The sequence below is a fragment of the Poecile atricapillus genome, chromosome Z (genome assembly GCF_030490865.1).
Source record: "Poecile atricapillus isolate bPoeAtr1 chromosome Z, bPoeAtr1.hap1, whole genome shotgun sequence".
In the NCBI taxonomy this organism is placed as follows: domain Eukaryota; kingdom Metazoa; phylum Chordata; class Aves; order Passeriformes; family Paridae; genus Poecile; species Poecile atricapillus.
This window is the reverse complement of record NC_081289.1, coordinates 137,194,290-137,206,473: the sequence shown is the minus strand read 5'-3', so window position 1 is coordinate 137,206,473 and position 12,184 is coordinate 137,194,290. Positions and strand designations below refer to the sequence as shown.

General features: G+C 59.2%; 1 protein-coding gene across 1 annotated transcript; it reads left to right on the top strand.

Annotated features, from left to right (window-relative positions):
- The first annotated feature begins 1,633 nt into the window (after positions 1-1,633).
- Positions 1,634-10,186, top strand: PHF24 (PHD finger protein 24). Its single transcript, XM_058826664.1, has 8 exons — positions 1,634-1,716; positions 6,614-6,986; positions 8,065-8,250; positions 8,732-8,810; positions 8,917-9,119; positions 9,416-9,582; positions 9,811-9,912; positions 10,012-10,186. The coding sequence occupies exons 2-8, from the start codon at positions 6,618-6,620 to the stop codon at positions 10,106-10,108; spliced, it is 1,203 nt and encodes a 400-aa protein (XP_058682647.1). The 5' UTR covers positions 1,634-1,716; positions 6,614-6,617; the 3' UTR covers positions 10,109-10,186.
- The last annotated feature ends 1,998 nt before the right edge of the window (positions 10,187-12,184 follow it).

The window sequence follows — 12,184 nt, the reverse complement described above, 5'->3', positions numbered from 1 at the left end:
TGCATCTAGGATGGGGTGGCACAGGATGTGGAATAGCAGTCAAGGGTCAAGAACCATCCTGGCACCAGCATGTGGCACAAGCACGTGGAACCTGGCCCCCTCAGGGCTGCCTTGTCCCAGTGATCTGGTCCTGGGGATGCAGAGCACTCCAGGGCTGTTGGATGCTGCATTCTTTGGGGTGAAGAAGATCTCAGGGATGGTCCTGGCCATCTTCCAGAAGCCATGAAGCTTCAGTTGTCAAATGGTTCTTAATCCCAGGTCTCCCACCCCATGCTCTCTACCCTCTCTGTATGGGAAAGGTGACATCCCTGCCTCTCCACACTGCTGTCCTGTTCTGTGGGGCTGGCAGACCTGGAGCCTGATCGGATCTGCCCTATAGTAGAGGGCAGGGGGCTGGCAGGGCTAGGATGTCAGGCTGGGATGAGAGGTTCTCCCCAGGCAGTGTCCTGAGTGGGGCTGAGCAGAGCTTCCCTATGCCCTAGTGAGAACAGGACCTGTTGTGTCCAGCCTGACCAAGGAGCCAGGCAGCCCTACAGCATGCCCACTGCCCAGACCACTCTGCTCTCACCTTCAGCACGAATCCCAAGCCTGCATGGAAGCTGTTCCTAGGGGGGCTCAGGGTCTGTTTCACCCTAAATAATCCCCATGTAGACCTGTCTATTCCTGAAGGGGATAGCACAGCCCCTTACCAGCAGCATCCCCTTCCAGTAAGGTGTAAGGGGGCCAAGTGACCATCTCCACCGAGCTGATGTGGGGCAGCTGGGGATGCATGTGGACGAGATACTCTGCCTTCAGAGGTACTGCATTAGAGCTGTGCCTTTGACTCCCCACCAGCATCCTCCCTCCTGCCCCATCATCTCCTTTCAAACACCCCATGAGCCCCCAGCCCTGCTGGTGTCCACCCAGGTGATATATCAAGTCCTGGGGACTAGAAAAACAAAAACCCTGGATTTTGCATTGAACTGGGCACACAGGACTGCATGTAGCCAGCAGCCACTGTGTCCCTGCTGCACCATAGTGCGGGAAGGACAGCCTGCCTGCAACACTGACCAGCAGGCAATGGGTTAAAGCAGGTGCAGGTAGACTCTGGCTGGGGCACTGCTCTGGGGAAGACCCCACAGCGGGGGCAGATGAGACCTTTGCTCATCCTTGGATGCAGTCCCACCTCTGTAATCCTTGAGGTTTTTTTCTGAGAAAGGCGGTTCAACCCAGGGGGCCAAAGGAGATGCAGGGAAAGCTTTTATTGGTATCTTCCAGCACACGTCAGCCCGGTTAAAAAAAATCTTCGCTTCTCGGAGAGCTTTTTAACACGGCTCGGGCAGCAATTGGTACAGGGACAGCAAACCAGGCTGCATCTGCTCAGCCCCAGTCACAAGCTCCCTGCTTCCTCTGAGAGAGAGAGAGAGCGAGAGTGTGTGTGTGTGTGTCTGTGTGTGTCTGTGTCTGTGTGTGTGTGTGAGTGTGTGTGTGTGCGCTAGACACAGGCATCCGCTCCCAGCATCTCGCTGCCTCCTGCATCCTCCAGCAGCAAGTGCAGGGCTCTGGCTTCCCGGGTACCACCCTCGCCGCTCCATCCCCTGACTGGGGTTTGCACGCGGGGCACGGCATGCGGTGAGCACCCGCGGGTGGAGAGGGGCTCGTGGCCAGAAGCAGCGGCAATGGACATCGTGTGGACTGCTGTCTAGGGCTCGTGTTCCCAGACCAACCCCCATCCTGGTAAGTGGGGTATTTTTGCCATTGTGGGTGCTTTGCTGGGTGCGTAGCTTGGGCTGTCCACACATTGTGTCACCCTTCGGTGGGTGTCCCCGGGATCCTGCTGCCAGGGATGGTGATGAGAGCTCCTGGGATGGGATGCCTGGGAGTGGGGATGAGGATGGGGTCAGAGGGTCCTGCTCAGGCATTGAGGTACCTCTGTGGGTACTGGGGAGAGGGGCTGGGGAGGGAGAAGAGAAGGAGAAGTGCAGAGCTGGGCAGGAGCTGTGTCTGCTGCAGAGGAAGGGACTCTGCTGTCACGGCATTTTCATCCCCCTCTGGGATGAAAGAGTGCGACACACCTATAAAATCTGTCATAGCGCGGCAGGACGGGCAACCTGATCCGGCAGGGAGAGCAGCCACCGGCTTGGTGTCCCCAAGACTGGGACACAGCCCCCTCCCCCCGGCCAACATCCCCACTGGACTCCCACAGCCCTGCAGAGGGTGGGAGGATACCATCAGCCACGGATCTCCCTGCCCCATGGCAAATGGATAACCTCGCAGCAGCAGTCCCAGCAGTGCCACAGTTCCAGCATGTGCTGTCTGCCCGGGAGAGGGGACAAGGGGATGCTGCCAGACCCCCATGGCCATCTGCAGCCAGCTCAAGGAGGTGGAATGCGATGTCCCCTGAGCAGAGCCTGCTGCCTTTGCAGCCTGGTCCCCCTCACCCCTGGCAGGGTGTGCAGAGCTGTGCCAGAGCCATGGCAGAGCCATGGCAGCTCCTCCCAGCCCTGCTTCATGCCCTTCAGACAGAGCCCTGGGACCAGGCTGCCATAACCTCTGAGGTCCTAGAGTTCTCCTGCCTGTTGGTACCTCACCCCTCTGCCCCCAGGGTCCCTAATGCTGCTCGAAGTAAGGCACAGCACTGCCAGACAAAAGACCCTGCAGCCTGTGGTGAGGGCAGGGAGGAGGCCTGGCCCCCTGGCAGCCTGTGGGGACCAGGCGCATCCTTACCCCTGATCTGGGAGCCTGCTCCTGGCACCTGAGGGGGTTCTGCACACCCCTGACGCATCCCCTTGACAGTGGGTGCTGTGGACCCTGCTCAAGGGTCCAAGCATCTGCTGACCCTCAATTTGCTGGCAGGGCCTTTCACCGAGGACACACTCTGGGGTAGGTAACAGTCAGTGCTACAGACCCTGTGGCTCCACGCCCCCATCTCCCCAGGCCACCACTTCACACCACAACAGCTCACCCTGCACCCAGCCCCTGAGAAGCACCCATCCCACACCCCCAGCTGCCACAGAGACCACCCCACTCCCACAGCTGCTGCAACATCCCCGCACCCAACACCACCACCCACCCCATGCCTACAGCCTCTGCACCACCCTCCGTGGGCCGTACCACCCACCTTGCGCTGCCAGCCACGCCATAGCACATCCACCCCAAAACACATCCACCCCTCGCACCTCTTCCACCCTGTAACACACCCAATCCTAACAAACACACTCCCCTCCATGCTGCTCCTCACCGCATCCATCCTGCGCTCCCAGCCACCACACTGCCCCAGCTGCGCCACGCTATGCCCACCTGTGTGTCACCCACCACCCCACACCCACCACTAACTTGGCACCCTGTAACCCCAGCACAAGCCACGTGTGCTCTGCCATGGCAGAGAGATTTTGCAGCCATGCAGGGACCACTGGCTCTGTTTGCATCCAGATGCTCTGCCCTGTTTCCTTCTCCTGGGGTGCCTCCATGCTAGCCACCAGCTCTCTCCCCATTCCCACCTAACACAGGCTTAATCCTCACTCCAGCTACAGCAGCCTTGCCTCCATGCCTCAGTTTCTGCCACACAGAGAGGAGTGTGAAGCTGGGAAAGATGTGTCCATGGGTACTAAGAGGATGAAGTGTTTTCTGGCTCAGTGTTTTGCTGCAGGAATGAAGCAGCAAGGAGCAAATCCGAAAGAGAAGAGTGAGGGGAACAGGTGTTGCCCAAGGATCAGAGCAGGGGTGCAGAGGTCTGGGAGCAAGGGAAGGGAAGGGGTTGGGAAGTTTCCCACCACCCACTGTGACAGCCCCCGGTGCTGGCAGGGCTCAGTGGAGCCGGGTGTTTGCAGGCAGCTCCTGCCTGTGCCCAGATTTAGCTCCTCTGTGGGGGTGACCTAAAAATAGCCCCGCAGTGCAACCTGGCAGCAAGGTCGAGGCCCCCGCACCTCTTAGGTCACGATGAGACAGGTGGTGGTTCTGTATGCCTCGGGGGTGGACACAAATAGCACTGGAGACACCTTCCCCCAAGGACATGTGGGGACACAGGGGCTGCTCGGGTGTCTGGGCTGCTATGAGGCAAGACTGCCCCTGGTCCTCCCTCCCCAGGGGAAGAAGGGCTCCCAAAGTCTGACAGGGCCCCAAGTCACCCCAGGTTCTATGTGTGGGTGAAGTCCCATCCCACAATGCCAGGCAGGGCATGGGGCATGGGCCAAAAGGGATCTGGAGAGTGTAGAGGAAGTTTGGGGTATCTGGGGAGCAGTGGGGCCTGTGGAAAGGCAGTGGAGTCTGGAGACTGAGTTCAGGATGAAGCCGTTCAGCCCTGGATGTCCAGGTGTGCAGCACTAGCGGGGGCAGGGAGGCCAGCAGAGCTGAGAATAGACACAAGTCGTGACAGAAGTGACACTGTCCAGGCCCCAGGCACACAGTAGACAGTGGCAGAAGGCACTCAGGGTAGGCTTGGGAGAGGACAGGAAACGGAGGTGGGCTGGGATCTTGCAGCAGCAGCAGCACAGTGCAGGTGGGTGACTATGACATGAACACACAGGGGAGCCATATTTGGGGGGGGAATATGGCAAGTCCACACACCAGCCACCCTTCTATTGCCTGGGCTGCCCCAAGGCACTGCAGGGTGGGTGGGGTTGGGGCACCCAGAGCTCAGCAGCACTGTGGGGAGAAGCTGCCAGCACGCTGGGATGAGGAACACCAGTGTGGGTAACAGGGAGACACACACCTCTTTTCACTCTTCTCTGCGAGCCTATCTCCTCTGGACCCTCTCCTCCCTGCTTCTACCCATACCTTGGGCAGGAGTAGGCCTGGATCTGGCCAAGGCTCCGTGGTGCAGGGACCTACAAAGGCAGATCTTGGGGGGGATTGCCCTGTGACTTCTCCGACTCTCTCGCTCGCAGGCAGAGCTGCAATGCTGCCCAGCAGCAGAGCTGATCCTGACCACGGCAGACGTGATCCTGAGCCAGCCAGGCAGAGGGTGGTGGCACGGCGAGGAGGTAGAAACACCCAGGTGTTTTCCTTCCCACTGGCACAGCCGCAGAGATGCTGTTGCTGTGGCTTGGACACGTGCCTCCAGCTCTGCCCCGCTCCCACCTTTGCAAAGCCCCGGGAGCTGAAGAATGCCGGGCACCAGCTCTGAGCCAGGCACTGCGGCCAACAGGTGCAAATCCCCCAGCCCACACACGCGCACGCTGCTGGGACCCCCACACGCAGGACAGGGCCCACACGTGTTGCATACCCGGCTCAGCGCGTGGGAATCTGCAGGCAGATGGTCCCGCGGTGGTGGGGAGAGGCTGGGAAATCACATGCGTGTGCACGCAGTGGTGTTTGCCGCCTGCCAGCATGCTCTGCTCCGCTCCGCTCGGCCCTGCTGCTGCGGGGTACCTGTAATTACCCTGACCAGGCTCCCTGCCACAGCAGTGCCCACGGTGTCGAGTCCTCCCGCCGGCAGTGAGATCCCAGCGGTGTGCACGCGTGCTGCTAATTATCCTGCTACCTGGGGACTTCCCTGCCAAGGCTGGCGGGGCGGGAGATTGCTGCTCCAATCTCCCTGCTTTGCCTCCTGGTCCCTGAGCACCAGCTGGAAGTGCCTCTTTGCTGCAGCATAGAATTAGAGAATAATTAAGGCTGGAAAAGACCTCTAAGATCATTGACTCCAACCATTAACCCAACACTGCTAAGGCCACCAGTAAACCACATCCCTAAGTGCCATGTCTACGCTGTTTTTAAACACTTCCAGACATGGTGATTCCACCACTGCCCTGGGCAGTGTCTTCCACAATGCAGCCCCAGCATGGCACGAGGGAAGCCCTTGGACCCATGCGGGGTGGTCCTGTGCCCCATGATGCTGGAGGCCAAATTCTGCATCTCCTCAGCTTCAGCTGACACCCAGTGAGACAGAGTCCAGCTTGTTATTACTGCTGCTCTTGGCCTCACCACTTCATTCTAAAGTGATCTTCCCTTGGTACTGAAGCCAAACATCCTTCTTGGGACCCATGTGCCCCCCATCCCATACATTGCCCTGCTTCCCTCTTGCACCCTCACACTCCTCCTATGGCTGGCCCAGCCTCCCCACATGGCTCCTTGCAGGATGCAGGGTGCTAAATGTTCACAGAAGACACACACACACAAGCAGGTGAGTGCAAGAAAGGCAGCTGAGTGAAGAGGAATTTAAAGAAGGTGAGGGTTCAGCTGTCACCTAGTCCTGGGCAGAGATGCAGGGAGGACATCTTTCACCCTTGACTGGCCACAGAGGCTGTCTTCAAGGCAGAAAGGAGATGCACACAAGGAGAAGGGTTACAGCTGGTCCTAGTCCCTCTGGGTTTTACTGATCTGGCATTGGAAAGCAATGGATGTATTTCTTGTTAAGCTGGAGTTGATAGAGCAAGGGTGGGGAGGCACCCCCAAACCATCTCCCTGCCTTCTGTCTCATTCCCCCACCCACTCAGACCCTCCACAGACAGGAATCCATCTCCCCACAGCCACCATCATGACCCCGGCGTCAGCTTGTCACAAAGACCCCATTTCTCCCTGCCTTGAGCTGCTCCTCATGCAGCTGGGGAAAACTCCTGCTGCTCCTCAGCTGGGGGAAAACCACCAGGACACCCTTTTGGGGGTGAGGGACACAGCACCTTCCTTCCCACCGCAGAGCCATGGGGGTGCTGATGTCCAGGAGGCAGACGGTGGAGAGGGTGCAGAAGGTCAGCTTGGCCGTGTCAGCCTTCAAGGATGGGCTGCGGGAGCAGCCATCGACACGGCGTCGGGCAGAGGCGGGGACCGCGCGCCAGGGGACGCTGGAGCAGGAGGTGCAGGAGGGAGAGGAGGAAGCGTTGGCAGGACCTTCCCAGCCGGAGGAGAGCAGTGCCAGCAAGGCAGCCTGGGAGCGGCTGCGGGATGGCCGGGGCGTGGAGCCAGAGGAGTTTGACCGGGCCAACAGGTTCACACCACCAGCCTTCATCCGGCCCAAGAGGGAGCTCCACGATGATGAACCCCCGGACATCAGCCTGGAGCAGAGGGAGCAGGTGAGCTGATGGAACCACAGAGACAGTGTGGAGGGATGGGGACAGGGCTGGAGATGCAGAGGGCTGTGCAAGCAGTTGAGTGTTTGCCAGGCAGCGATAGTCTCGCAAAGCCCTATGGAGGTGGCTCAGTGGGGTAGGTTGCCAGTGGCCAGGCTGGGCAGGTGGAGATGCCATACTGGGAGGGGGGTGCAACTGTTTAGACGTGCCCTGGAGGGACCCTGGAGTGTCTTGAAAAGGAGAAGTCACTGCTGGGCACAGGCAGCTCTTGGTCTGGGGAAGAGAGGACAATTTGACTTACATGTTAGTCCACCTACAGTCAACCAGCATGCAACCCAAGCCATCCCTCCATACCTGCAACCCCTACATCCCTGCTCATCTACAACCCAACAGCTTATCCACCCGTTCCCTCCATCCTACAACCCACCCATCCACACCCTTACCCATACAGCCACCCACCCAACAAGCCTACACCCCAGCCCACCTACAGCCTTATATAGCACCGTAAAGACATAGAACATCCTGAGTTAGAAGGGATACACAAGGATTATTGAAGTCCAGCTCCTGACCACGCACAGATACCCCAAGAATCACACCATGTGCCTGAGAGTATTGTCCAGGTTTTGTGTTGTGACCACTGCCTTGGGGCAGTGTCCAGTGTCCAACCATACCCTGAGCCTAAATTACTCAGGGTACCTAGATAATATGCCCAGGTTAGTATCTCCTTAGAAGTGGAAATGGAAATGTGTGGAAAACCTTACATCTTATCCATGGACACTTAGAACCCTAAAGGCCAGACAATGGACTACCCTACAGTCCAGCCACCCACACACTCCACACTGCAGAGAACCTACAACTCTGCAGCACCACCCACCATTCATCCACAAAAACACACCCCCATCCTCTAACTTGACCAGCCATGTCCCTTACAACACCCTCTTCCCATGCCAGCCCCACACATTCCCATCTTCCCGTCCTCTCTGTCCCTCAGCATCCACCCCACTTGCAAAGCACTGCCCAGATCGAGAAGCCAAGCCCCTGCCCACACTGCTCTGCTGGGCATCTGCCCATCCCTCCCCAGATCCTAAATGATGAGATGTGTGAGATCTGCGAGGTGTGGACAGCCGAGAGCCTCTTCCCCTGCCGCATCTGCCACCGGGTGTACCACGACGGCTGCCTGCGCCGCATGGGATACCTGCAGAAGGACAGCGCCGTGGAGGTGACAGAGACAGCGCACACCGAGACTGGCTGGAGCTGCTACTACTGTGTGAGTGCCTGGAGTGGGGACACCAGGCTGCTGCTGGGTGGTGGGTGCTCCCCAGGGAACTGTGCCCCACATGGACATGAGCAGGGTTCTACCTCACAGCCTGGTGTGGGGCAATGGGGCACGTGCTGCCCTCCAGTTCCCACCATTCACCTTGGCCTGATGGGATCGTCAGAAACAGGGGACAGTGGCCCTTTGCCACCTCCCCACCCTGCAGCCAGCTCCCCAGGACCTTGGTGGGGGATGCAAATGTGACACCATGGGCACATGAGATGCTGAATGTAGCAGCAGAGATGTTCAGTAGCAGAGCTAGAATGGGCAAAGCATGGGGGTGCGGAGCTATCCAAATGCATCCCACTGTGTCCGTTGGGATCACAGCATCTCTCTGGTTGTCCCCTCAAGAGATCCCGGTGCTGCCATGCAGAGATGTGCTCCCTCCACCCCATGTCTTTGTCTCATGGCTCCTCTCTGCCTCCCACCCCAGGACAACCTCAATCTGTTGCTGACAGAGGAAGAGATGTACAGCCTGATGGAGACCCTGAGGAACTGCAAGATCATTCCAGGTGTGTACCCTCCATGCGGCGGGTCCCAGATGGCTGCAGGAAGCAGCTGGGGAGGGGGGGTCCCTCCTCCTTCCTGGGCACAGCACAGCCAATCTGTCCCCTGCAGAGAGCTGCCTGACCCTGGATGACTTCCTGCACTACAAACACCAAGTGCACAAGCAGCAGTTCGAGCGGACCATGCCCGAGGCACAGGAGGAGCAGGCAGCACTGCAATTCAATGCCCTGGACCCTGACAAGAAGGGGCACATCGAGTGGCAGGACTTCCTCTCCCATGAGTCCATCCAGCTGCTGCAGAAAATACGGCCGCAGGTATGGTTGCAGCATCCAGGACTGGCTACCATGGCCAGCAGTGGTGGCAGTGGCACCTGGGTCCAGCACCCACAGCCACAGCACCCAAGGTCAGTGCCCGTGACTAGCACCCATGGTCATGGCACCCAAAGCTGGCCCCTACAACTGATGCCCATGGCTGTGGCACCTGGGGCTGACTCCCATGGCCACCACCCCTGGCCATGGCACTCAGGGTGGAAACCCCTACAGCTTTGGGAAGATAAGGAGGGAGGTTCCCATGAGATGAGTCCTTCACCTTTGCTTCTCTGACCTCCTAGAATGCCCTTCTGCGGTTGCTGACACCCAAGGAGCGGGAGCGAGCACGGACAGCTTTCCTGGCCCTGGACCAGGACAATGATGGCTTCATTGGGGAGGCTGAGTGCCGCCAGGCCCGGCACAGCTGGTTCCGCAAGCACCAAAAGGAGATGGTGTCCTGCAATGTCAGGTGAGGGGGTGCCCGCCTCGATGTAGGGGTGATATCCTAGCCAGAGCTCCCAGCACAGTCCCAACACTTACCAAAGGGGCTCAGCACACAAATGGCTGCCTCCCCCTTCCTGCCACCTACCCCTCCACGGCCCCTCAGCCCTGTGCACCCTCTTCCCCCACCTCCACCATTTGGGGTACAAGGAGCAGGGAGGAGTGGGGATGAAGAACATCCTCCTTCCTGCCACAGCATCAGCCATGTGGGACCCATATCAGAAGGCAGCCCCGCCAGCAGCAGGAATGGCAAGAGCCCAGAGAAGATCCTGCCAGCCGCAAAGCAGGAGGAGACCAGGTAAAGCAGGGATGGTTAGGGAGGTGGCAGACACCCCCATTTTGGGGGGAGACTCTGGGGAAGCAGCGCTGTGTCCAGTGATCCCACATCTGCCCACAGGAGCATCGACTGGCTCGGATTCCTGCGGGAGAACGTTGCCTACATCCTGGCCGCACGCCCCAACAGCGCAGCCCTGCACCTGCAGCCCCTCGCCTAGACCCGGCCGCGCCTCGAGGGCGCGGTGCCACGCCCGCCATGGTGACCTGCCCCACCCTCCCCCACGGGCACAGCTGAGCGCCGATTGGCTGGAGGTGAAGTGGCCATGCTGCCCTCTGCCCCGCCTCCCCCTTGGATTGGTTGTGAAGAGGATGTTTGCCGGGCTCTAATTGGCTGAGGGAGCAGGAGCGGCTCTCGGGTCTCTGATTGGTGTGGAGAAGCAGGGCGGGGCAGGGCGTGTCCCCACTGTCCTCGGAGCCCTGCAGGGACCACGGTGGGGAAGGGTGCCCCACCGTGCCCAGGGTCACCATGGGGCACAAGGGGCAGGGAACATGCTGCCCCATGATCCCTGTCCCCACAGCACCCAGGCATCTGCAGACAGAGCAGAGTCTGCTCTGTGTACTTGTGGGGTGACAGCAGAACCCAGAGCACTCATGTGCCCCCAGCCTCCCACAGCGCCATGGGGCAGCACGGCTGAGCCTCTGCATGCCACAGGCAGCACCCACAGGTCTGCAGCAAGCAGCGTCTCAGCTCATCAGTGTGGTGGATCCTCAGGGGATGTGGCTGACTCCTTTTGGGGTCTTTCACATCCCTGCCCTGCTCCAAAAGGGGTTGGAGCCCAGTAGGTCCATTCTTGCATGCACAACTCATGGCTGTGTCTGGGAGACCATTCCCTGGCATGGCTCAACCCTTCCCTGCTGGTGACCAGCTATTTAATGCTAACAGCGATGGTGTAGGAAGGAGCACTGGTAACAGAAAGCATCAGATGGATGGGAAGGCAAGGTCAGATGTAGGGGAACCCCCCCTCTCCAAGCACCTGATCTTGCCAGCAGCACTCCCCTGCATTCCTCATCTCCTCCTGTACCCCTGGTTCCAAGGGATGCTTTTCATTTGCTTGCCGTTCCGGTCCCACACCAGCCCTGTTCAGTCTCGCTCTCTACCCACCACATCAAGTGAGCAGCCTTGCCTCACTGGGAGCATTAGTGCTTGTGGTAAGGAGGAGGAGGCAGAGCCCAGAGGCCCCCAGGTGTCAGCTGCAGGGATGAGGCATTGCCTGTTGGCAGCCCTATGGTAGATAGATGCACTCAGCCCACAGATGAAGGAGCAAGAAGCCCAGAAACCTTGCCCCAAAAACACACCAGGAATTGGGATGCCAACTTGCCAGGTCCCATGGCAGCCCCAGCAGCTGCTCCTGCCCCTCTAATCCCTTTCCTGCAGCACCCTCAGCCTCTCCCTGCCTGGCATGCCATGGGTCAGCCAGGAGGCCCTGAGGTGTACACAGACCAGGGCTGCACTTGCAGCCACCTGGTCATTCCCTCATCTTCATCCCCAATGCCCTGTGGGCATCATCGCAGTCAGCCCCCTTCCCCCAGCCAGGGCACAGTTCCCCTCTCCAGGGTCTCCCCTACTGCAAGACCAGGAGGCGCACCAGTGCCACGACATCTTCCTCTACCACCCTGGCGTGCCAGGCCAATGGGGATATTTTGGATGCCAGGTCCGAGATGTGGCCAGAGCGTCAATGGGGATATTTCGGATGCCAGGTCCAAGATGTGGCCAGAGCCATGGCGAGGAGGCGGCCGTGGGTGCATGGGTTGCAACTCCCTATCTGTATTGAGATACATTCATTAAACAGCTGTGTCCAGCTAGCCTCAGTCTGGTGTGCTTACAGGTCTTGTGGCTTCTCTGCAGGCATTTCTGGGGACCCACAGCTTCCTATTGTTTCAAATCCCCAGACTCAGGTCACTGTCCTATCAGATAAACTTGGCCTTCTGTCCCCTGAGTATCCCACAGCAGCAACAGGGGGGAGCCAGCATGTGCACCCAGGACCCAGCAAACGCGGGGTGCTGCATGTCTTCCCAGGAAAGCAGACAGTAAGGAGAGTGCCTGGCTGACCATGGAACCCCAATCACTGCAGTGAAAGGGACACCCCTTCGCTGGGATGAGTGTGCTTCCCGCCTTCAGAGGCACTGGATGATGAGAACAGAGCACTGAGCACTGGAGACAGCTGGATGCTGGGAGCAGGCTGTCTGCAGTGAAATCACCCCACAGAGACACCAAGGTTCCCCAGGAGAGTGAT

Bases quoted from the DNA above. Each gene is read 5' to 3' on its own strand.
- PHF24 (XM_058826664.1), top strand. From the start codon at position 6,618: ATGGGGGTGCTGATGTCCAGGAGGCAGACGGTGGAGAGGGTGCAGAAG. The intron at 6,987-8,064 runs GTGAGCTGATGG...ATCCCTCCCCAG, and splicing joins GCCTGGAGCAGAGGGAGCAG to ATCCTAAATGATGAGATGTG. The intron at 9,120-9,415 runs GTATGGTTGCAG...CTGACCTCCTAG, and splicing joins TGCAGAAAATACGGCCGCAG to AATGCCCTTCTGCGGTTGCT.